This window comes from Erinaceus europaeus, chromosome 16 (genome assembly GCF_950295315.1).
Source record: "Erinaceus europaeus chromosome 16, mEriEur2.1, whole genome shotgun sequence".
NCBI classification, from domain to species: domain Eukaryota; kingdom Metazoa; phylum Chordata; class Mammalia; order Eulipotyphla; family Erinaceidae; genus Erinaceus; species Erinaceus europaeus.
The window spans coordinates 11,150,345-11,175,795 of NC_080177.1; the positions used below are offsets into that span (position 1 = coordinate 11,150,345).

Sequence of the window (25,451 nt, forward strand, 5' to 3'; positions counted from 1 at the left end):
GCACACCTAGTCTGACACACACGCGACCATGTGCAAAGATCTCCATTCAAGCTGTGAGCATAGGGGCGGGTATGTCCTTGTGAATTAATGCTGTGTGTGTGTGTGAGTGTGTGTGTGTGTCTGTGTGTGTGTGTGTTTGTGTGTGTGTGTGTGTGTGTGTGAGTGTGTGTGAGTGTGTGTGTGAGTGTGTGTGTGTCTGTGTGTATGTGAGTGTCTGTGTGTGTGTGTCTGTGTGTGTGTGTTTGTGTGTGTGTCTGTGTGTATGTGAGTGTCTGTGTGTGTGTGTGAGTGTGTGTGTGTCTGTGTGTGTGTGTGTTTGTGTGTGTGTCTGTGTGTGTGTGAGTGTGTGTGTGTGTGTGTGAGTGTGTGTGAGTGTGTGTGTGTGTCTGTGTGTGTGAGTGTCTGTGTGTGTGAGTGTGTGTGTGTCTGTGTGTGTGTCTGTATGTGTGTGTGAGTGTCTGTGTGTGTGTCTGTGTGTGTGTCTGTGTGTGTGAGTGTGTGTATATCTGTGTGTGTGTGAGTGTGTGTGTGTATCTGTGTGTGTGTCTGTGTGTGTCTGTGTGTGTGTTTGTGTGTGAGTGTGTGTATATGTGTGTGTGTGTCTCTGTGTGTGTCTGTGTCTGTGTCTGTGTGTGTGTCTGTGTCTCTGTGTGTCTCTGTGTGTGTCTGTGTCTGTGTGTCTGTGTGTGTGTCTGTGTGTGTCTGTGTGTGTGTCTGTGTGTGTCTGTGTGTGTGTCTGTGTCCAGCATGTTGAGGTGGCAATCGTTGCGTTGGTTAGGTTGCGATCGGCTGATGCGATATTATTTGATATGGATTGGGAGAGGCATGCGGGAAAGTGGGCCCTATCCTAAGGTTCCAGGACTGGGGGAAATATAGGCTCTCTAGTGGAGATGTGAGGTTCCTGCTGTCTTAGGGTTCAAAAAGACAATGGGTAGTTAATGTTATCATCACATTATTTGGTAACTGGGTAAACTTTGAAAAGTCCTTTCGTTAGGGTTTGCTGTATAGTACCCAGTATCTTGTAAATAGCTGTGTTTCTACTTTATTTTTATCTGACAGGACAGAGAGCAACTGAGCGGGAAGGGGAGATAGCATAAGGCATGAGCATAAGGCAACACCCAAACAAATACAAGAGTGCCCTCTGTTGACCTTTGTTGCATTACACATAAAGAGTAGAACAGGGTTTTCCTACTATCTGAGTATATGACTGCTTCATAGTAGAGTTATGAAATAAACCTTTCATAATCAGAAATGACAGCGTGAAGAAGCAAACACCGTTAATTCAATCATGTTTCACTCAATAATGGTGACACTTTCTGCAAAAGATCATTAGGTGACTCCATCTGTCTGTGAAAAACCTTCACCACAAGTGGTGAAGCAGGTCTACAGGCGTCTTTCTCTCTCCCTTCCATCTCTTTTTCTTTCTGTCTTATCCAATAAAATGGGGGCGGGGGTGGGTGGCTGCCAGGAGCAGTGAATTTGTAGTGCAGGCATGGAGGCCCAGTGATAACCCTGGAGACAAAAAGTAAATAAATATTAACTTTTTAAAGAAGAAAGTAAATAGGAGGCTGGGCAGTGGTGCACTTGGCTAAGCCCACATATTACCATGTGCGAGGATCTGGGTCCAAGCCCTCGCTCCCCACCTGCAGGAAGGATGCTTCGTGGGCAGTGAAAGCAGGTCTGCAGGTGTTTCTCTTCCTCTGTCCTTCTCTATTTCCCTTCCCTCTCAGTTGCTCTCTGTCCTGTCAGATAAAAATAAAGTAGAAAGAGAAAAATGGTTAAGAACTGCTGAAGAAGCTGCACTCTGTTGTGGACTTCCAAAGCCACAATTTACTTCCTTTCTACATCACACCTGCACCTACTACCATTTCCTTTTTCCTTCCTCTAGGTAAGGAAAACAAAGGGCCTAACTTCCTCATGTGTCCTCTAAATTCTCTTTCCTCTTAGTAACACGGAAAAAAAAAAGTTCCAGGGAGTCAGGCGGTAGCGCAGCCGGTTAAGCGCAGGTCACGTGGCGCAAAGCTCAAGGACCGGCGTAAGAATCCTGGTTAGAGCCCCTGGCTCCCCAACAGCAGAAGAGTCGCTTCACAGGTGGTGAAGCAGGTCTGCAGGTGTCTTTCTCTCCCCCTCTCTGTCTTGCCCTCCTCTCTCCATTTCTCTCTGTCCTATCCAACAACAACGACATCATCAACAACAATAAAACAACAAGGGCTACAAAAAGAAATAAATATTTAAAAACCTTTAAAAAAAAGTTCCTGGTCACAAGAATTTCAGGTCCTAGTGGAATTGGGGTCTATTAGGGCCCTCTCATCTTAATCTTCTCCCGACAGATAGATGTACCCTTAACCAGACAATGTAACAGTGTGGGGAGCCAATGTGGAACCAGGGGCAAACAGTCATGTTTCTGCATTCCACCACTGATTAGCTGTATGTGTTTAGACAGTTTCTTAAACTCGGGCCTAATTTTTTTTTTTTTTTTTTTTTGCTGGAGCTTGATGCCTGCACCATGAATCCACTGCTCCTGGAGGCTATTCCCCCCCCCTTTTATTGCCTTGTTTGTTTTTTTATCGTTGTTGTAGTTATTATTGTTGTTGTTATTGATGTTGTTGTTGGATAAGTCAGAGAGAAATGGAGAGAGGAGGGGAAGACAGAGGGGGAGAGAAAGATAGACACCTGCAGACCTGCTTCACCGCCAGTGAAGAGACCTCCCTGCAGGTGGGGAGCCAGGGGCTCAAACTGGGATCCTTACGCTGGTCCTTGCACTTTGCACCATGTGTGCTTAACCTGCTGCGCTACCGCCTGACCCCCAGGCCTAATTTTTAATCTGAGAGATAAAGATGATAGTACTCAAGTCACAGGCTGTTTGGAAGGCTTTAGTCAGCAGTCTGTGTAAAAGTCCTCTTGCACGAGGCCAGGTCTACATAATGATCTACAGCAGCTATTTCAGCAGTTTCCTTTCTGTTTCACAGGAAATTTGTGAGAATCCCCGCTTTATCATCGGTGGAGCCAACAGAACTGACATCTGTCAAGGAGATCTAGGTCGGAAAGTTCCTCTGTGAATAAACAAATAAATCATGAAGGAATGATGAAAAAGTTTGGTCTTCCCACTGGAAGTAATGACATTTGGGGATGATGTTTGGTTTTGCTTATAACAAATGCTGGGGAGGAGGGTTTTTTTTTTAAATTTTATTTATTTATGAGAAAGATAGGAGGAGAGAGAAAGAACCAGACATCACTCTGGCACATGTGCTGCTGGAGATCGAACTTGGGACTTCATGCTTGAGAGTCCAAAGCTTTACCACTGTGCCACCTCCCAGACCACGGGAGGAGGTTTTTATAACAGGACTCTGAGCTTGTGTACTGCTATGAACAGCTTCTTCTTCTAGCATTTGCCCTTCTTCCATAGCCAGTCAACAGATTCAGGTTGAAAGCTGTCAGGAGCTGCTTGTTGCTGGCTTTGAAACTGACTGGGATCCATGTGGATTCAGTCGGCTAGGAAGGATCGTCAGTTTCCCCAATGAATGGGTACTCACGGGTTGCACCACGGGAAGGTCGATCCAATGCATCCCTATGAACAGCTGATTGCATGACTTAATTTCTGTTCCTCCCACAGGTCTTGTCCTTGTACTAGGAGGTACCTCCCATTATATAGCCTCTCCTCTGAAGTCTCAAGGACATTTTCAGGTCCCACTCTGCAAGGGAAAAAAAATAACCCTGGAGGCAAAAAAAAAAATTAAAAGTAGGGCCAGGCAGGGTCCACATTCAAGACCCCAGTCCCCACCTCAGGGGTAAACTCAACAAGTGGTGCAGCAGTTCTGCAGGTGTCTCTCTTTCTCTCTTGCCTTGATTATCCCCACTCATTTTTTTTCTTTCTAATCAAATAAAAAGAAATGGGGAAAAAAAAAAAGAAAGGAAAATATAGCCACTAGGAGCAAAGGGTTTATAGTGCAGGCTCTATATGCAAATACAAAACACATTACGGAAAAAGCTCTTGTAACTAACACTCTTGTGTAAACTGATCCCAAATGGCTCCGTAGTATTTGCATTCTTTCAGCGAAGATGGCACTGACCAGGTAGATGAGTATCCAACTTCCAGCCTGGCTATTTAGCTTATCTAAGCTCCCACCAACCCTTCTACTCTTCAGTTTCTTTTTCTGGAACTATGATTTTTCAGTGTGGACTGCAGGAAAGCTCTATGAGGTACAATTTGGAGAGACAATCAACAGACACAGGTTAAAACATGAGAGGAAATGGGTCCCCCTGGCCAAATGAAAAGATTTTGGCTCCTTTGGTTCAGGAGCAGGGACTCTAAGATTTGGAGAGCTGAGTACCTATAGCAGCGAGAAGACTGCCTTGGAAGTTCTGGGACCGTCTCTCCAAGACACTCAGAGGAGAAGCTGGCTGACCAGGGAGAGGAGGGCTCAGGGATAGAGCACAGGACTTGAAAGCAGACTAGAGGCTGGCTGGGAGAGCAGCTGGTAGCTTGCAGCTTCCACTCTACCACTTAAAGATGCTCTCACTTCCTAAACAAAAACAAAGGTCTTGCCTAACTTAACCATGGAGGCAGTTCATGTTACAGACTCACGAGTGACATGATCCTTGGTGTTTGCAAATGAGTGAGCGCACACACATGCACAGTAAAGCTTCTTAACTGTTTAAAGATTTGCTTATTCAGGGAGCAGGAAGACACATGTCCTAGTAGGGTGTTTGACTTGTCATGCAGTGGCCAGGGTTTGAGCCCCAGTATCGTATGAGAATGTCTCTGCACTGGGGGAAACTCCTATGCTGTGCTTTCTCTCCATCCTTCCCCCTCTCTGAAAAATTTTTAAGTGCAAAACTTGGTGCTGGAATGGTGAGAACATAGCCAGACACCATAAAAATAAAAAGATTTATGAAAGTGTCAGCACAGAAATTTCTGTAAACTTGAAAAGAATAATCATAGTAACAGGGACCAGCAACTACTTGTGTTGTTCTCAGACCATCAGCCTCTGCACTCTTCTTCCAGTAGGAGAACTAAAGCAAAGTTCAAATGTCCTCTCTTGAAATATTTTGCCCTCACAGTATAAAAGATACAGCCAATGAATCTATTATTTGGTTTGGGGAAATAAAAGATCTATGTATTTGAGAGACAGAGAGAGAGAGAGAGAAATATGAGATAGCTATTACCCAGCTCTGGCATATTGTGATACCTAAAAATGAACCTGAAGCCTCTGGGGCCACAGGCATCCAAGTCCTATGTACAAAAGCTAAGCTAGTCCCCAGCCCTGTCTGCTGACCACAAACAGAACTTTTTGCCAGAAAGGGAGCTCAAAGCATAAAGAAAGGCCCATCAGTGTGGTCCAGGATGTGGTGCAGTGGATAAAGCATTGGATTCTCAGGCATGGGGTCCCAAGTTCAGTCCCCGGCAGCACATGTACCAGAGTGATGTCTGGTTCTTTCTCTCTCCTCCTATCTTTCTCATTAATAAATAAATTCTTTAAGAAGAAAGGAAGGAAGGAAGGAAGGAAGGAAGAAAGAAAGAAAGAAAGAAAGAAAGAAAGGAAGGAAGAAAGAAAGGGGCCCCTGTGCCTTGGCTACAGGGCAGTGCCTGGACTCTCCTTACAATGCAGATGGCCTCATTTGAGGACTCTCTCAGAGTCTCAGCCTCCTCCACGGTCAGAAGGGGAAATAGACTCACATTGCAAAGGTAGGGGCCACTGGGGACTGGCACAGGTATCACAATGGATGGCCCAAGTCTTACCCTTACAGCTCTGTCCCCAAACACCAATGAGTTTGGGTTAGAGACAGGGAGTTGCCTGAGTTTCAGGAGAACCAACCACCTGGGAGAAAGTCACCAAGCTAAGCTTATTGTCCAGGAACTGCCATCACCCTCCTTCCTGAGGGTAACAACACTGGAAGGGCAGATCCAGATGCAGGATTGGATCAGACTTCAAAGAAGAAGAGCAGCTGGGCTAGGATCTGTTTGTCCCAGGAGGTACAGGGCCCTCAGGTGACCTGTGCCCACACATGTCTGCAGGGGACTGCTGGTTTCTCGCGGCCATCGCATGCCTCACCCTGAATGAGCACCTGCTGTTCCGTGTCATACCCCATGACCAGAGTTTCACAGAGAACTATGCAGGGATCTTCCACTTTCAGGTAAGGACACGAGGCTGGAGTGATGGGAACCAGCTATGTCCAGCTGCCCTGGGGCTCCTGATGTTGACTTCCGAGGCTCAGGGAGAGGGTCATCTCCCCAAGCCTCCCAGCCAGAGCAGGAACCTCTTTGAGACTTCAAAAACTAGGGAGGAAATAGCCTCCCCGTCTCCCCTCTTTCCCTGGTGTGGAAAAGCAGAAAGACATCCTGTTTGCTAGTTTGTGGGTCTTTTTTTTTTCCTTCTCCAGCTGCACGCAGCTCTGAATCCCCCAAGTAGGTCCATATGACACTGGAGCTGTGAACCCTGGAGATTGTACACAGACTCCATCCATGACTGTACCTCCTATCTGCACCCTGCTAAGACAGGATTATGCTAAAATAACCACTCTTTCAGACCCAAGTAATCTTGGGGGCAGGCTTCTGGTTTGGCTCAGATGTAATTTGTTTTGTTCCAGAATCAATTCTGTCATTGAGGAATTTTCTGGATCCAATTTCCCTGGTTTAAAGCCCATTCCTAGTGCTGACCCAAAAATGAAATCAGTACCACTCTCCAGGCATGGAGCAAATCCTGGGGTTCTAAGGACTCAGAACCAGCTTTATGACTGAGCTACAAGTCCTCACAGAGCTCAAGATTGAGGCCTCAGGAAAGCTCTCCAATGCCAAGCTGCTCATTTACCTCTGCTATTTTGAGTTCTGTAGCTAAAGGAACATAAGTACAAAGCAGATATTTTTTTCTTTGCCTCCAGGGTTATTGCTGGGGCTCAGTGCCTACACTACAAATCCATTGCTCCTGGAAGCCATTTTCTTTCTTTGTCTCTCTCTTTCTTTCTCTCTCTCTCTCTCTTTCTTCCTTCCTTTCTCTCCTCTATTTTATTCGATAGAACAGAGAGAAATTGAGAAGGGTGGTGAAGATAGAGAGGAAGAGATAAAGAGAGACAACTGTAGATCTGCTTCATGAGTAATGAAGCATCCCCACTGCAGGTGGGAAACAGAGGCTCAAACTCAAGTCCTTGTGTGGGTCCTTGTGCATAGTACCATGCGTGCTTAGCCAGGTGAGCCACCGCCAGGCCCCCAAAATAGGTTTTTTTAAAAAAAACATGGCAAATAATGCCATTCAAATAAAATTTAATTGCATCTGGTCTTCTTCAATTAAAACTAATTTGTTAAAGTAAGTAAATATACCCAAGATTGAAATGATTGTTTCAGCTAAATAGAGTAGATACAGACCACTTTTCCTCCCAAGCTGAGCCTTCTTCAACAACAATTTCTTCCCTTTCCTTTTTTTTTTTTTTTTTTTGCTGTTAGGGTTATCACTGGCAATATAACTCCACTGCTCCCAGCCATCATTTTTCCCCTTTTTTTTTTAATTTGATAAGACAGAGAAATTGAGACGGGAGAGAGATACCTGCAACCCAGCTTCACCACTCATAAAGCTTCCCCCCACCCCTGCAGGTGGGGACTGGGGGCTTGAACCCCAGCCCCTGTGCATGGTAGTATGTGTGTTCAGCCGAGAGTGCCACCACTCATCTCCTGTCCACAGTTCCTATGTCAATTGTCATCAAGAACTCTTTAAATCAGCATATCACCTCCATCCAGAGCAGTAGTTCCCAGCCCCAGCTGCACTCCTGAGTCAGTTAAGAGAACTAAAAGTGCTAATATGGGCCCCACCATAGACCTCCTGAGCAAAGAATGAAAATATCCAGTCCTCAGCCATGTACACAGCACCTTTACCTTCTTCAGTATCAGGTGAGACTCTGGGATAAGATAAAGTAGCCTGGGAGTCAGGCGGTAGCGCAGCAGGTTGAGCGTACGTGGCACAAAGTGCAAAGACTGGCATAAGGATCCCGGTTCAAGCCCCCAGCTCCCCACCGTCAGGGGCATCGCTTCACAAGCGGTGAAGCAGGTCTGCAGGTGTCTGTCTTTCTCTCCCTCTGTCTTTCCCTCCTCTCTCCATTTCTCTCTGTCCTATCCAACAATGATGGCATCAATTACAACAACAATAAAAACAACAAGAGCAACAAAAAGGAAATAAATAAATAAATATATTTTTTAAATTTTTTAAAAAGATAAAGTAGCCTATCATTCATTTTCTGTCCTCAAAGAACTCAGAGTCCAGTTGGAGAAGGATTCTCATACCCCAAAACCTAGACTCCTATGGACAAGCAGTTGAGATGCAAATCCAGTGAATAAGGCCCCTGGGATGCCCAGATAACCCTCTAAGGGGTGTGGAGTAGGGACACACTCCCTAGTCACACCAGAGGGTATGACTCGCTGCCTGGCCCCTTCTGTACAGTTCTGGCGCTATGGGGACTGGGTGGATGTGGTGATTGACGACTGCCTGCCGACTTACAACAACCAGCTGGTCTTCACCAAGTCCAACCACCGCAATGAGTTCTGGAGCGCTCTGCTGGAGAAAGCTTATGCTAAGTAAGGCGTGTGCACGAGTATGTGCGTGTGAGTGTGCGTGTGTACGTTCAACTGTGACTCAGTGTGGGCAGATATCGACCCAGGCAGCAATTCTAGGATTATGGGTATAGAGAGACATGGCAATTCTTGGATTATGTCTCTGAATCTCAGATCTCAATGTCTTGCTTTGCTCATGAGCTGGCAGTATCATTTTGTCAACTTAGAAGCCCCTAGGCTCCCCCATCCCCAGTCCTGTTTCTATGGACTTCACTGGAGCCCTACCCCTGTTCAGAGTACAGTGGGAAAAGAAGTAACCAGAAGTGGGACTAACTGGTCTCAGTGCTTTTGTGACCTGGGGTGAGCCTAGCCTTCCCATTGAGAAGAGAGGGAATCACAGGGCCTATACCATTAGCTTATAAAGTTGATGGACAACTGGATGAGAGAGCATTGCAGAACCCAAGAGTAGAGTTCCGGTGACAGCTGTTACATTTCCTAAAGCCCTGAGACCACACTGGTTTTCCTCCTCTCTCCAAGGCTCCACGGTTCCTATGAAGCTCTAAAAGGCGGGAACACTACAGAGGCCATGGAAGACTTCACCGGAGGGGTGACCGAATTCTTTGAGATCAAGGATGCTCCCAGAGACATGTACCGGATCATGAGGAAAGCCATCGAGAGAGGGTCCCTCATGGGCTGCTCCATCGATGTAAGTCTGGAGTGAAAGTGCAGGGTAGGGATAAGTCAGGTAATGGAACTTCTGCCCAAGGGCTAACTGCATAGACCTGTCTGCTAGGACAAGGTGAATTCTAGGCTTTGTTCTAGGAGGCAGGACACATCTTTCAACTTCGAAAATTGGAGAGTTCTCAAGGGAGAATTGTTTCAGGGAATTTTCATTTTAAAGCTTGGGTAAAAATATCCTAAGTCCTGGAACTGAGATGTAAATAGGACCAGAGGCCTGTGTCCATGCAACCCTACTTGGCCAGGGCTAGTCAGTCCTGGTACTGAACCCAGGATGCTGGCCACTCACTTGCCTATGAGGCTGAGTCCACCACGTCCCTAAGCAAGTCTCCCAGCCATTGAGTTTGGGGTACCTCTCTCTCTTGGGACAAGGGGTTTGTGTTATAATGTGGGAGAAGCTCAGCCTATAGGTCCTCCCTCCCCTCCCCCCACCCATTCTGCAAAGTGGTTTGAACTAAGGTTGGGCCACAGGTAAGAGACTTCATACCTGCCCGTGGGACTGGAACGCACCACTGCTAAGGAAAGGCCCAAGCTGAAAGCATGGTCCTTATTTGAAAAACCTGGAAAGCTTGTGCAACATACCTGTAGCTGAATGTTTTCTTTCTGCATTGCTTTTCTCTATCTTTTCTCCATTCAAGCTCTTTGTCTCTCTTCTTTTCCTGTGTCTTTCCCTTCCCTTCCATCTGTCTCCTTCCCATTCCATGACCCTCCTCTGTCTCCTCTCCCTCCCTCTCCTGGACTGTCCCTGATCCTCCCTTCGGGCCTCAGGATGGCACCAACATGACCTATGGAACCTCTCCTTCTGGGCTGAACATGGGGGAGTTGATTGCACGGATGGTGAGGAATATGGATAATTCACGGCTCAGTGACTCAGACCTCCTCTCAGATGACAGGCCGACTCGGGTGTGTACCCTCCAGCTGTCAGGACTGGATGCCCCCAACCATGTGGTCCAGCCCTGTGTCCATGGGGTCAGACTCCCTTCACCCTCAGGTCCCTGGGGCATGAGGGGCTCCCAAGGGTCTGTGGTGTGCTGGGGGACTCCTGGGGCAGGGGGGAGGGGTAGAGAAAGGATTTAAAGGGGGTCTCAGTGGGAGTTTCTTCCTGCACCATACTCCAGGCAGTTTCTCCGACAATGAAGTAACCAGCAGAAATAAGAGACTTCATTAAGTGAGTGAAATAAGATTTCATTGCTCCTCTTCTAACTCACTGACTTTATTTGCTCATTTGTTTATTTTTATTTATTTATTTATTTATTTATTTTCCCTTTTGTTGCCCTTGTTGTTTTTCATTGATGTTGTAGTTATTGTTGTTGTTATTGATGTCATCATTGTTGGATAGGACAAAGAGAAATGGAGAGAGGAGGGGAAGACAGAGAGGGGAAGAGAAAGACAGACACATGCAGACCTGCTTCACCGCCTGTGAAGTGACTCCCCTGCAGGTCGGGAGCTGGGGGCTTGAGCCAGGATCCTTCCGCAGGTCCTTGCGCTTTGCACCAGGTGTGCTTAACCCACTGTGCTACCGCCCGACTCCCTATTTATTCATTTTTATTGCCATGAGGATTATCACTAAAGCTCAGTGCCGGCACTATGAAACCACCAGTCCCGGTGGCTATTTTTTCCTTTCTATTTTATTTAATAGTACAGAGACAAATTGAGAGGGGTGGGGAAACAGAGATAGAGAAAGAAAGACACCTGAAGACCTGCTTCATTGCTCATGAGGCTTCCTCAATGCAGGTGGGGAGTGGAGGCTTGAACCAGGGTCCTTGCACATGGTAATATGTTCACTCACTCATGTGAGCCACCGCCTGACCCCTCCTCACTCACTTACTCAACACATGTTTACTGAGCTCCTAGGAGGCACCGAATCTCTTCCAGCATCAAGGGAAATGCTCTCCCCTTTATTCACAGTCCTAGTGAAGAGAGCAAAGGCTCTCTTGTCTCCTTGTGTTTCAGTATCTCCAGAAGCAGCGTATGATCACTGGAGAATAGCAGCCAGGGAGGAAAGCAGAGGGACATTAACCCTTATTTCCCCTTCTAGAGATAATAACTCAGTATTTATTTGTCCTTCCAGGATTTTTCTAATACACTTAATTTTTTTTTTTGAGAAGAAAGGATCTTGTACATGCACAATTTCACTGCTCTGGGCTGCTTTTCCGTTCAGATAAAAGGCAGAGAAAGGGAGTCGGGCGGTAGCTCAGCAGATCAAGTGCAAATGGCGCAAAGTGCAAGGACTGGCGTAAGGATCCCGGTTCAAGCTCCTGGCTCCCCACATGCAGGGGAGTCGCTTCACAGGCGGTAAAGCAGGTCTGCAGGTATCTGTCTTTCTCTCCCCCTCTGTCTTCCCCTCCTCTCTCCATTTCTCTCTGTCCTCTCCAACAACGACGACATCAATAACAACAACAGTAATTACAACGATGAAACGAGGGCAACAAAAAGGAATAAGTAAGTATTTTTTTAAAAGGCAGAGAAAGACACCACAGTACCAGAGCTTCACCCAGTGCCATGGTACCTTTCATGTGGTGCTGGGGCCTAAACCTGGGCTGTGCACACCATAAGGCATGCTCCTTACTAGTGAGATCTCTCTCTCTCTCTTGCTCCTTATTCTAAACTGTTATTTCTATACTAGTCTCAAACTATATAGGATCTCTGCAGTATAACATTTATAATAAACTTTACATTCTTAATGTTCCTATAAGAATTATACTTATAGGTGAATATATATCACTATATATCATGAGTTTGTCACTCCCTGGCTGCTTTTTCATTCAATATACACAGAGACAGAGATGTAGAGTAAGAGAGAGACAGCACAGCGTCAGAGCTTCCTCTGTGGCCATGGCATGTGCCTTACCCTGTGACCTATCTCTCTGATCCAAGAAGTTTGTTTTCTTTTAGATGTTTATTTTTATTGATCTCATATTAGATCAACAGATACAATTTCACATTCAAAGAGAGAAAATAACCAGGTCACCAATATAGTACATGGGTCCATTACAGAGTCTCAAACCAGGATCCTAGGCATGTAAGTCCTTCACTCTACCAGCCCAGTTATCTTCCCAGCCACCCAAGAAGTTAATGCCTCCTGTAACGCTTTTCACTAACTACATAATATTCAAATATACAGATACTATTTAGTTTCCCAATAATCCATTGTTAGAGAATTACACTGTTTTCTTTTAAGGAAGCTATTGCTTATTAATGTTTATTCACTTATGTATCGTTGCATAGAGACAGAAATAAAATGATAGGGGAGGGTAGATAGAGAGGAAGAGAGACACCTGCAGACCTGCTTCACCATTCATGAAGCACTCCCCCTGCAGGTGGGGACCAGGGGCTTGAGCCTGGGTCCTTGCACATTGTAATGTGAGCACTTAACCAGTGTGCCACCATCTGGCCTCCAAAGAAGCTATTACTTTTTTTTTTTTTGCCTCTGAGGTTATTGCTAGGGTTCGTTGCCTGCACTACGAATTCACTGCTCCTGGAGGACATTCTTCCCATTTTGTTGCCCTTTGTTATTACCCTTGCTGTTGTCATTATTATTATTGTTGTCTTTGCTGTTGTTGGATAGGACAGAGAGAAATCTAGAGAAGAGGGGAGACAAAGAGGGGGAGAGAAAGATATACACCTGTAGACCTGCTTCACCACTTGTGAAGTGACCCCCCTGCAGGTGAGGAGCTAGGGGCTCGAACCGGGAATCTTACATTAGTCCTTGTGCTTCACGCCATGTGCGCTTAACCTGCTGTGCTACCGCCTGGCCCCCAGAAGCTATTACTTTTAAATGCTATAGAGAATATTCTATTAGATATTCATTTTTGCATACATCTGAGGACACACCACCGGCAGTAGAGCTGCGAGGTTGCAATAATGCTCAATAATAATAAGTAGTAAGAATAGTGACAAAGGCATACGTTTTTTTAATTATTTATTTTGGGTAGAGAAATTAAGAAGGAAGTGTGAGATAGAGAGGGACACCTGCAGCGCTGTTGCAGCTTTTGTGACGCTTCCCCCTGCAGAGGTTTGGCCCCAGGTCCTAGAGCACTATAGTGGGTGTGCCACTGACAGGCCCCCAGTGTTGACCTGAAGGATGCATGGCTCTCTTGCCTCTTCCCTTTCTATTCATATGGTCTGGCTCTTAGGAGGCCTGAGGTCTGGAAGAAACCAAAGAGATGCCCAAGGTGTGAGCGTGTGTACACACACACACACACACACCTCAGCAGGAAAGGGCTCCAGGAACTCCACAGCCTAGAACTCCCAGAAACTCTTCTCTAAGTTGTTACAGGGGCTCTCTGAGCCTTGGAGATCCTTCCCTTCTGCCAAGTACCTCCTATGGCTGCACTGGGCATCCCTGTAAATAGAAGCACATACCTGCCCCCTCAGGACACAGTTATGTCCAAGCTTGCCTCTTTCAAATGCTTTCCCTGGGAGCTGTGTCTGCTTGACTTCTTATATGTCATACTCTAGGTACCATAGAGGAAGTGAGTGGCTGTGAAGAAGAAGTCAGGCCTAGATGGTTCATCTAAACTCCTTTTCACAACCCTTTTCACTTCCAGAAAATGTCTCCCCTGGGTGAGCTCGTGGGGAGGGGCAGCACCAAAGAAAACTCCCACCTGCTCCCCTCCTCCTGTAAAAGACCCCTAAAAGACCCAAAAAGAAGAAGCAAGGATGCTGTCACTGACGTCAAGTCCAAGCCTTCTCGTTGTTCCAGAACAGACCTGGAGGGTGGGGCACAACATGAGAGACACCACTGTCCAGAGCTTCATCTTCTTTTATTTATTTATTTGTCTGCCTGTTTGTTTATTGCATAGATAGAGAAATTGAGAGGGAAGAGGAGCTAGAGAAGGAGAGAAAAAGAGAGCTGGGTGGTAGTTCACTGGTTGAGTGCACATGTTACAATGTGTAAGGGCCCAGCTCCAAGTACCTCCTCCCCACCTGCAGGGGAAAAGCTTCACAAGTGAAGCAAGGTTAAGGGTGTCTTTCTTTCTCTGTCTCCCTCAGTCTCCCACTTCCCTCTAAGGTTCTCCCTATCTTTATCATATAAATTAATAAAATTTTTAAAGGAAGAGGGAGAGAAAAAAAAGACAACTACAGTGCTGCTTGTCACTTGTGAAGCTTCCCTCCAGCAATCTTGAACCTGGGTCTTTGCGTTCTGTGACATGTGAGCTCAGCCATTTGTGCCACCACCCAGCTCTACACTACGTCTTCCTGACTCCCCATTGGCTTTCTAATGCCCAGGGGGTCCTAGTTTCAGGACCCAGAAAACACACCAGTATGGATTTTCTCGGGCACAGAACTTCTGCCCCCTAACCCTGACAGGCTGTCTGGGTTCTGCTCCACAGACGATTGTTCCTGCTCAGTTTGAGACAAGGATGGCCTGTGGGCTGGTCAAAGGGCACGCCTACTCCGTCACTGGGCTCGATGAGGTGAGTTGAATGTCCTGACCTCAGGACTGAGTGGCCAGGCCTGGAGGGGTGGGGGGGAATGTTGAGGCAGAGAGAGGAGAATCTAACCACAGGAGTGCTCAGTTCTCTGATTTTCTTGCTAGAGATGGTAAGCCCCTACCACCTTTCAGCCACCAAGTTGCAGACACTATCATCATTCCATCCTGAATTCCTTGGGGAGAAGACCTCACCAATGTGTCCCAGAACCTTATCTCTCCAGAGCCCTACCCCACTAGGGATAGAGAGAAACAGGCTGGGGGTATGGATTGACTTGCCAATGCCCATGTCCAGTGGAGAAACAATTACAGAAGCCAGAACTCCCACGTACACCCCAAAAAGAATGTTTTTATTTTTTTTAATTTATTTAAAAAAGAAGACATTAACAAAAACATAGGATAAGAGGGGTACAACTCCACACAATTCCCACCACCAGAACTCTGTATCCCACCCCCTCCCCTGATAGCTTTGCTATTCTTTAACCCTCTGGGAGTATGGACCCAAGGTCATTGTGGGATGCAGAAGGTAGAAGGTCTGGCTTCTGTAATTGCTTCCCCGATGAACATGAGTGTTGACTGGTCGATCCATACTCCCAGCCTGCCTCTCTCTTTCCCTAGTAGGGTGGGGCTCTGAGGAAGCGGAGCTCCAGGACACATTAGTGGGGTCATCTGTCCAGGGAAGTCTGGTTGGCATCATGCTGGCATCTGGAACCTGGTGGCTGAAAAGAGAGTTAACATACAAAGCCAAACAAATTGTTGACTAATCATGGACCTAAAGGCTGGAATAGTGCAGATGAAGTGTTGGGGGGTACCCACTGCAGACTATTGTGTACTTTTGCTTTCAGGTATATATTTTGCCCTAGTTTATCCACATGTGGACATATGCTCTATCTCATGGGTTTATATCTAGGTTTTGAGACTTTGTTAGGAAGTGGACCACCTGGGATGGAATTAGAGAATACTATGAAAGGAAAGGTCTCACCCAAGTAATGAAGCTGAAGGGTTGTCAATCCACACCTGAAGTCTCTGGACACAGTCTGAAGTGAAGCATGCTGAGGTGGTACTCGTTGCATTGATTAGGTTGGGATTGGCAGATGCAATATTATTTGGTATGAATTGAGAGAAGCATGCAGGAAAGTGAGCCCCACCCTAGAGATTCCAGGACTGGGGGAAATATAAGCTCTATAGTGGAAATGTGAGGTTCTTGCTGTCTTAGCCAAAAAGAATTTTGATTCATACTCCCAGAGGGGGAGAAAAAATAGGGGGAAGATGACCAGAGGGCTCTGAACTTCAACTTCATCAGGACCCAAAGAGAAGGAAAAAAAAAGAAAGGAGGGATTTCACAAGTAGTAATAAGTGTAGATATGACTTGGAAAGGAAGAAAAGATGGGACCATGGGGGGGGGGATGGGCAAATATATACAAATATAGACAGATAACTGTAGAAATAATAGTTAACCCATATCTGTAACCTTAAGAAAACTGCTATAGCTTCCAATAGAGGGAACTGGAATACAGAACTCTGGTGGTGGGAATCGTGCAGAATTATACCCCTGGGGGCCAGGCGGTAGCACAGCGAGCTAAACGCCAAGGCACGAAGCACAGGGAGTGGATTAAGGATGCTGGTTCAAGCCCCGGGCTCCCCACCTACAGGGGGTCACCTCACAAGCAGTGAAGCAAGCCTTCAGGTGTCTATCCTTCTCTTCCCCTCTCTGTCTTCCCGTCCTCTCTTGATTTCTCTCTGTCCTATCCAACAACAACTATAATCAACAAGGGCAACAAAAGGGAAAAAATAACCTCCAGGAGCAGTGGATTCATAGTGAAGGCACCAAGCTCCAGCAATAACCTTGGAGGCAAAAAAATTAAAAGAAAAAATATATATTTAAAAAATAATCAATATTAAATCACTAATAAAATTTTAAAGAAAGAGAAGGTAATTCCCCCAGTATTTCCAAGAAGCAAATAGAAATCACTTTGATTTTGCTTTTCAAGTTGATTGCTTGGTGTCATCTAACAATCGAAACTTTTTGCAACTTCTCACCCCTTCTTTGCTTCAGTCTAGCTAAGAGAAACTCCCTGGGGTTAAGGTTAAGAAAAACAAAAGCTGACCTGGAGCTTGATATTGGGAGGGTATGACAACCCCTTCCTGGGAGCACCTCACTGTTGAGAATCCAGACCTTGGACAAGGAGCACCAGGCAGGGCTGCTCACTGAATGTTCCTCTATGGAGCTTGTCCACCTTGCCCTGCATAAACATGCATGATATTGTGAGATGAACTCTGTGATGTATATGTACAGACTATTTCATCACCCTGGCCCGACATGGTATCAAACCAGGTTCTTTTTTATGATTGCTTTATTTGTGATTAATAGTTTATTACAAGGGGTGGGGGAGATAGCATAGTAATTATGCAAAGAGACTCTCATGCTTGAGGCTTCGAAATCCCAGGTTCAACCCTCCATACCATTATAAGCCAGAGCTGAGCAGTGCTCTGGTAAAAAAAAAAAAAAAAAGAAAGAAAGAAAGAAAGAAAAGGAAAAACATAGTTGATTACAAGATTTTAAGGTTATAGTATATAGTTCAACACCACAGCCATCACCCAAGTTCTGTGTCCCTCACTCCCACCTCCCACCATAGTTCTCACAAGTCTTAGAAACAGTTTCTGGCTTGCTTCTGTTTGTTTGTTTTTCAAGTTCATGTGTATCAGTTCTCTAGATTCCACAAATGAGTGAAACCATTGGGTCTTCCCTCTCTTATTTCACTAAGTATAATCACCTCCGGTTCCATCCATTTTGTCCCAAAGGACACAAATCATCTTTTTTGATTGCAGAGTAGTATTCCATAGAATGCATATCCCACGACTTCTTTAGCCAGTCATCTGTTGATGAGCCTTTAGGCTGCTCCTTTGGCTATGGTGAAAACCAGACTCCTTTATGAAGCTTGCTTCACAGCCTGTGCTGTTTCAGACAAGGCCCTCTCCCTGGAAGTTTACTTTTCTCCAAGAAATCACTTCTCTCTTCAGCCATCCTGTGGCTGTTGGCGACAGTGGGTTGGATCCTCCTATGTCCTATCCACTAGCAGTCACGGTCCGGAGATGTCTGGGACCTCTGGCCTTACTGGCTCCTGTGGTCAACAGGAACCTGGTCAGGGCCTCCGTGCACAGCTGGACAGTTAGGGATGGGCCTCAGCACAGCTGACTGGACAGAATGGCTCCTTTTCTTTTCTCTTCTTTTTTCTTTTCTTCTCTTTTCTTTTCTTTTCTTTATTGCTACCTGGGTTTTTGCTGGGGCTTCGTGCCTGCATGATGAATCCACTGCTCCCAGTGGCCTTTTTTTTTTTTTAATTGTTTAATAGAATAGAAAGAAATTGAGAAAAGAAGAGAGAGAAAGAGAGACATCTGCAGACATCCTTTACCACTTGTGAAGCTTCCCCACTGCAAGTGAGGACTGAGGCCTTGAACCCAAGTCCTTGCACATGGTGATGTGTGTGCTCAGCCAGGTGCTTCACCGCCCGGTTCCAAGGGCATCTTTCCTAACTCATTCATCTAGATGGGACTTTGGTGTGGAACTTCACAACCAGCAGGGATGTTTTCTCTAGTCCACACAAACAGACCAGCCTGGTTGACAAGGCCCTGCCTTCTCCCCCAAAGCTCCCCATGACCAGAGTCCCTGAGAAAGTCACTTGTCAGCAGACTGTGGGGCAGTGATCAAGCCCTGATTCTGATGGGCTGTGTCCTGAGGTTCTGCTGCCATGACCCAGCCATCCCACAGGGAGCTGCTAGGCAGGAAAGTCTCCATAGGAGTCTGTCCCCACCCCTGCCTCAGTCCTGGGACATAGCCAGAAATGCCCTTCCAGGAAGCCCCAGAGTGAGAACTTCTCTCCTCACCCCAGGCCTTATTCAAGGATGAGAAGGTGAAGCTGGTGCGGCTTCGAAACCCCTGGGGCCAGGTGGAGTGGAACGGGTCCTGGAGCGACAGGTAGGTGAGGGGATCCCAGAGGAGGGACAGCAAGGTTGGGGGTCCACAGGGCTGGATACTGAGCCATGACAACATTACAACTGCTGGGTCTAAAGCTCCTCTCAGATACGAGTGCTCTGCAGAGCTGACAAGAGGCAGAGGCCGGGCTCCACACAGGGACTGGAGTTGGAGGAGGAGTGTTAGTTCTTTGGTGGTGACTGTTACAGTTACCCACATCAGGAAGAAGGGTGGAATTGGTCCCCTAGGCCACAGTCTTGTAAACCAACACTACCTCAATTAAAAAGAAACGAGAGGGGGGCCGGGCAGTAGAGCAGTGGGTTAAGCACACATGGTGCAAAGTGCAAGGTTCCCAGTTCGAGCCCCCGGCTCCCCACCTGCAGGGGGGTCACTTCACAAGCAGTGAAGAAGGTTTGCAGATGTCTATCTTTCTCTCCCTTTCTCTGTCTTCCCCTCCTCTCTCCATTTCTCTCTGTCCTATCCAACAACAATGACATCAATAACAATAATAATAATAAGCACAACAATGATAAAACAGCAAGGGCAAAAAAAGGGAGAAAAAAAAAAGCTTCCAGAAGCAGTGGATTCATGGTGCAGGCACCGAGCCCCAGCAATAACCCTGGAGGCAAAATAAAATAAAGAAAACAGAAGCCAGGTGGTGGCACACCTGGTTGAGTGCACATGTTACAATGCACAAGGGCCCAGGTTTGAGCCTCCATCCCCCACCTGCAGGGGGAAACTTTGTGAGTGGGGAAGCAGTGTTGCAGGTTTCTCCCTGTCTTTTTCTCACTATATCATCCCCTTTCTTCTTGATTTCTGTCTGTCTCTATCAAATAAATAAGTATTAAAAAGAAAATTCTGCATGGTAAGAAAAAGAAAAGGAAAGGAAAGGAAAGGAAAGGAAAGGAAAGGAAAGGAAAGGAAAGGAAAGGAAAGAACTTGGCCTTAACCCTAAGAAGGGCAAAAATCAATGACTGAGTTTACACTCATCGGATCAGCTCTGTGTCTTGAAGGTTCTCACTGGCTGCGACTTGGAGATGAGTTCCTCTTACTTTTACCTTGTTCTGCTACCTGCTATGTCAGTCCTCACAGTCCCCGCCTTCTTCCCTCCATAATGTCTTCTTCTTTCTCTCCAGCTGGAAGGACTGGAGCTTTGTGGACAAAGAGGAGAAAGCCCGTCTGCAGCACCAGGTCACAGAGGATGGAGAGTTCTGGTGAGTCCAGGGCCCTGCAGGAACCCCAAGGGCCAGGACTGTGTGAGGCAGGAAGCTGGAACCTCACACCCCAGTCTCTGGACAGGAGCCATCTGATTCCAGCCTTGGGAGAGCTGGCCCATGCTCTCCAGCTGGAGAACCACAAGAAGGAGCTTCTGCTCAGAGCCCACCACGTCCCTGAAGTGACTAAGACCTAAGCCCACCTGTCCCCTCCAGTCACTTACTCCTGTGCAAGGTGGTTTTCTGAGCCTGATTCCCCTACCAGACCCGCCTCCCCTCAGATTCTTTCTCAAGCCTTCAAGTCTCAGCTGCAAGGAACATCTCTTCAAGACCCCTTTATTTTTCTGGGAATTGGGATTGCTTAGAATTGCTTGCTTCCCTAAGCCTCTCCCCCCCCCAAGGCTTGATAGGGCCCGGTGGTGGGGTACACCGTAAACTTTTGAAGAACTGAGCAGCTGCCCAAGCTCTCCTGTTCCAGACTCAAGCTTGAGTCATACAGGAAGAAATGATCTTTTGGAGTAGATCCATCCAAACTGACAGTACTTACCGAGAAAGGACGTGCAGGCATAGAAGGCAAAATCCAGGGTGACCAAGGCAGTGATTCACAGGGACATCGAGTTCCAGGAGAGCTGCCTGTCTCATCCTGGAGTCTTGTTTCCTGTGTCCTCCTCACCTAGTCTCATGTGGTCTAACGCCCCGCCCCACCCCACCCCTCCCCAGGATGTCCTACGAAGATTTCATTTACCATTTCACAAAGCTGGAGATCTGCAACCTAACGGCCGATGCCCTGGAGTCTGACAAGCTTCAGACCTGGACGGTGTCAGTGAACGAGGGCCGCTGGGTGAGGGGCTGCTCTGCTGGAGGCTGCCGAAACTTCCCAGGTGGGACACGCTTTGGATGGGGGGTGGGGACGTCAGGGGGTGATAAGCAGAGCAAGCTCCAGGAGCAGAATATCAGCTGTCATTTACTGAGCCCCTATTTAAAGTTTCAGTCTCAGAAAGCTGTGTCCAGTTAAATGTCTATTATTTTTTAATATTTATTTGCTATATTTGGACAGACAGAAATGGAGAGGAGAAGGGGGTCAGGCGGTAACGTAATAGGTTAAGCGCACATGGCGAGAAATGCAAGGACGAGCGGAAGGATCCCGATTCCTGCCCCCAGCTCCCCACCTGCAGGGGGATCTCTTCACAAGTGGTGAGGCAGGTCTACAGGTGTCTATCTTTCTCTCCCCCTCTCTCTGTCTTCCCCTCCTCTCTCAATTTCTCTTTGTCCTATCGAACAACAACATTAACAACAACAACAATAATAACCACAACAACAAGAAAAAAGGGGGGCAACAAAAGGGGGAAAAATAGCCTCCAGGAGCAGTGGATTTGTAGTGCAGGCACCGAGCCCCAGCAATAACCCTGGAGACAAAAAAAAAAAAAAAGAATGAGAAGAAGAAAAAGTGTGGAAAGAAGAAAGGGAGAGGGAAGGAAAGGGAAGTAACAACAGAAGTTGAATTGGTATGGAGATTGGGTGGTGGGAATTGTGTGGAGTTGTACCCCTCCTACCCTATGGTTTTGTTAATTAATCCTTTCTTTAAAAAAAAAATTAAAAAAAATAAGTTGAATTGGTGGGAGTTGGGCGGTAGTGCAGCGGTTAAGAGCACATAGCGTGAAGTGCAAGGACCAGCATAAGGATCCCGGTTCGAGCCCCTGGCTCCCCACCTGCAGGGGTGTCACTTCACAGGTGGTGAGGCAGGTCTGCAGGTATCTATCTTTCTCTCCCCCCTCTGTCTTCCCCTCCTCTCTCCATTTCTCTCTGTCCTATCCAACAACAACATCAATAACAACAACAATAATAACTACAACAATAAAACAACAAGGGCAACAAAAGGGAATAAGTAAATTTTTTTTTTAATAATTTTAAAAAAGAAGTTGAGTTGGTGGTGGCTGAGGTGTGCTATCATCTGTTTGGGACAATGTGAGACTGTATCCTTGTAACAATAGTTTTATAAAACATTTCCTCAATTATTAAAAAAAGAGGGGGGAGGATTGTAGATGGTATATATACATCAGTATGTAGGGGAGCAGTTAAAAGTGGAACTGGGACCTGGTAGAATGCACATGTTACCATCTCAGGAACCTGGGTTCAAGCCCCTGCTGCCCACCTAAGGGGGAAGCTTTGCAAGTGGTGAAGCAGTGCTACAGGTCTCTCCCTCTCCCTCTCTCTCTCTCTCTCTCTCCCTCCCTCCTTCTTTACCTTCCCCTCCCTTCTCAATTTCTCTCTAGTCTAGTGCTATCAAATAAAATGGAAAAAATGGCCACCAGGAGCAGTAGATTAAGTGGTGCCATTACCGAGCCCCAGCGATAGCCCTGGAGGGAAAGGGGGTGGTGGTGGAAGTGGTGACTCAGGAGGTTTTTAGTAGCTAGAGCACTAGACTGACAAAGCATGAGGTCCCAAGTTATATCCCCAGCATCACATATGGCAAAGGGATACTCTGGTCTCTCTCTTACCTCTCTTATTAATACATAAAAAGGTAATTTTTAAAGTGGGAGTGATACATAGCCTGGGTGGGTGGCAGAGTACTGGGGTCAGAAAAGCAGCCCAGGACCAAGTCCTATTGAAGGGGTAGGTCAGAAAAAGGGAAGCCATCCTCAGAGACTGAGAATGAAGAGGTGCCAAAGAACCAGTGAATGCAGAGACACCTGTCTGAGCCATTCCCCCCACACTGGAGCCCGGTGGTACCTCCCTGCTTTAGTCCCCTCCCTGCCCTTTCCCTGAGAGCAAGATCTGAACCCATTTGCTTCCTTTCCGGGGGGCACAGACACTTTCTGGACCAACCCACAGTACCGCCTGAAGCTGCTAGAGGAGGACGATGACCCCGAGGACTCAGAGGTGATCTGCAGCTTTCTGGTGGCTCTGATGCAGAAGAATCGGAGGAAAGACCGGAAGCTGGGAGCCAACCTCTTCACCATAGGCTTCGCCATCTATGAGGTGGGTAGCCCCTGGCCTGAGTCAGCCCAGGAGAAATATCTTTCCAGCAAGTGGGCTTGGGGGTGTGAGGGAACCCTCACACTGCTCCCCTCCCCCAGAATTCATGGTATCACGCCAACTTGTGTCAGAACCTACAAGAATTTTTATTATTTTTTAAAGATGTATTTATCACACAAGGACCAGCGTAATGATCCCAGTTAGAGCCCCTGGCTCCCCACCTGTAGGAGTCACTGCATAGGCGGTGAAGCAGGTCTGCAGGTGTCTGTCTTTCTCTCCCCCTCTCTGCCTTCCCTTCCTCTCTCCATTTCTCTCTGTCCTATCCAACAATGATGACATCAATAACAACAATAATAACTACAACAACAATAAAAAACAACAAGGGCAACAAAAGGGAAAATAAATAAATAAATAATTTTAAAAAGATTTATTTATCTATTAACAAGAGAAAGGACCAGATCATCTCTCCAGTACACATGATATTGGGGGGGGGGGGGGTCAGACTCAGGGCCTCCTGTTTACAAGTCCAACACTCTAGCGCCAACCTCCTGGGATACTGTTACTTTCATTTTTTAAATATATATTTTTTATTTATTGGCTGGAGATAGAAAGTGACGGGGTTGGCTGCTGGAGCACCTGGTTGTAACATATGTTACAATGCTCAAGGATCCAGGCTCAAGAGCCTGGTTCCCACCTGCAGCGGGAAAGCTTTGCAAGTGGTGAAGCAGTGTTACAGGTGTCTCTCTATATCTCTCCCTCTCTATCTCCCCCTTCCTCTAGATTTCTGGATGTCCCTATTCATAAATAAGTAAAGATAATTTAAAAAATTAAAGAGCCAGAAAGTGAGAGGGAAGGGAGAGATAAAGAGAGAGAGACAGAGTAAAGGAGAAGGAAGGGAAATATAGAGAGGGAGAAACAAAAAGAGAGAGAGGGAGAGAGACAGAAAATGAGAGGGAGAAAAACAAGATCAGAAGAGAAAACACAAATAGAACCTAAACTGGACTTGGCATTTTGGTACTGCACCAAAGTAAAAGACTGGGGGGCAGGGAGAATGCAGGTCCAAGAAGGTGACAGAGGACATGGTAGGGGGTGTACTGTTATATGGAAAACTGGGAAGTGTTATGCATGTACAAACTATTGTATTTACTGTCGAATGTAAAACATTAATTCCCCAATAAAGAAAAAAAGAAAGAAAGAAAGAAAGAAAGAAAGAAAGAAAGAAAGAAAGAAAGAAAGGAAATGAGAGGGAGGGGAGATAGAAAGAAAGAGAAACAGAGAGACACCTGCAGCACAACTTCACCACTCATGAAGCTTTCTGCCTGCAGGTGGGGACTGGAGACTTGAACCTGGGCCTTTATGCATGATAACATATATGTAAACTATTTTTTACTTTGATAAATCTTACATTTTTAATTTATTTATTGTTTTAAAAATCAGGTTACAGGATTGTAGGATTACAGAGTATATAGTGCCACATCACAGCCACCACCAAAATTCACCCTCCCACCTCCCAAAGATAACCGCCAGAGTTTCCCCAAGTTCCAGAAACAGTTTGCTTGCTTTGTTTCTTTTTTTTCCAAGTTCATACTACCCTTTATCTCTTTGCTCATCTCACTAGGCACAATCACTTCCAGTTCCATCCATTTTAGTTCCACCCACTTCCATCCATTTTTTTCTTTCATTTTAATGCAACAATGAGTAATGAACGCAAACTCTCATAAGTAGCCCCCTACCTCCACTCAGCTTTTTAAAAAATATTTTGTTGGGAGTCGGGCAGTAGCTCAGTGGGTTAAGTGCACATGGCGTAAAGTGCAAGGACTGGCATAAGGATCCCGGTTCAAGCCCCTGGCTTCCCACCTGCAGGGGAGTCGCTTCACAGGCGGTGAAGCAGGTCTGCAGGTGTCTGCCTTTCTCTCCCCCTCTCTGTCTTCCCCTCCTCTCTCCATTTCTCTCTGTCCTATCCAACAACAAAGATATCAATAACAACAACAACAATAACTACAATAACAGAACAACAAGGGCAACAGAAATAAATATTTTTAAAAAACTTTAAAAAATATTTTGTTAGCTTTATTTATTGGACTGAGAAAGCCAGAAATCAAGAGGAAAGGGAGACACAGAAAGACACAGAGAGAGAGAGAGACAGAGACAGAGAGAGAGAGAGAGACCTGCAATGCTGCTTCACCACTTGCAAAGTTTTTCCTCTGCAGGTGGGAACTGGGGACTCAAACTCAGGTCCTTGCACATTATAACATGTGCACTCAACCAGGTGCACCGCCACCCAGCCCCCAAAATTAGACATTCTCAGCTTTATGTCTTTTTTTTTTTTAACAGAGCATTTCTCAGCTCTGGTTTATGGTGGTGCAGAGGATTGAACCTGGCACCTTGCAGCCACAGGCTTGAGAGTCTCTTTGCATAACCATTATGCTATCTACCCCTGCCCTCAACTCAACGTTTTTATTCTTTAAAGAAAAAAGGAAAAAAAGAGAAAGGGAGATACCAACACAGAGAGAGACATCATAAAACCATTTCACCTTCCATGGAGCTCCACCCATTTTTATCTATGGCGCTCCCATGCAG

General features: G+C 46.3%; 1 protein-coding gene across 7 annotated transcripts in view; it reads left to right on the forward strand.

The window, feature by feature from the left end:
• CAPN3 (calpain 3) overlaps positions 1 to 25,451 on the forward strand; it is a 57,977-nt gene that overhangs the window by 16,768 nt on the left and 15,758 nt on the right. For 4 of the 7 annotated variants that reach the window (XM_060174462.1, XM_007533602.3, XM_060174463.1 and 1 more), the window contains exons 2-10: positions 2,970 to 3,039; positions 6,017 to 6,135; positions 8,427 to 8,560; positions 9,074 to 9,242; positions 14,611 to 14,694; positions 18,599 to 18,684; positions 19,818 to 19,895; positions 20,616 to 20,776; positions 22,705 to 22,874. In XM_060174462.1, coding sequence (XP_060030445.1) covers positions 2,970 to 3,039; positions 6,017 to 6,135; positions 8,427 to 8,560; positions 9,074 to 9,242; positions 14,611 to 14,694; positions 18,599 to 18,684; positions 19,818 to 19,895; positions 20,616 to 20,776; positions 22,705 to 22,874 — 1,071 coding nt within the window. Of the gene's footprint in view, positions 1 to 2,969; positions 3,040 to 6,016; positions 6,136 to 8,426; positions 8,561 to 9,073; positions 9,243 to 10,042; positions 10,178 to 14,610; positions 14,695 to 18,598; positions 18,685 to 19,817; positions 19,896 to 20,615; positions 20,777 to 22,704; positions 22,875 to 25,451 lie in introns of all 7 variants that reach the window. The other 3 variants (XM_007533580.3, XM_007533588.3, XM_060174460.1) reach the window with 1 other exon arrangement.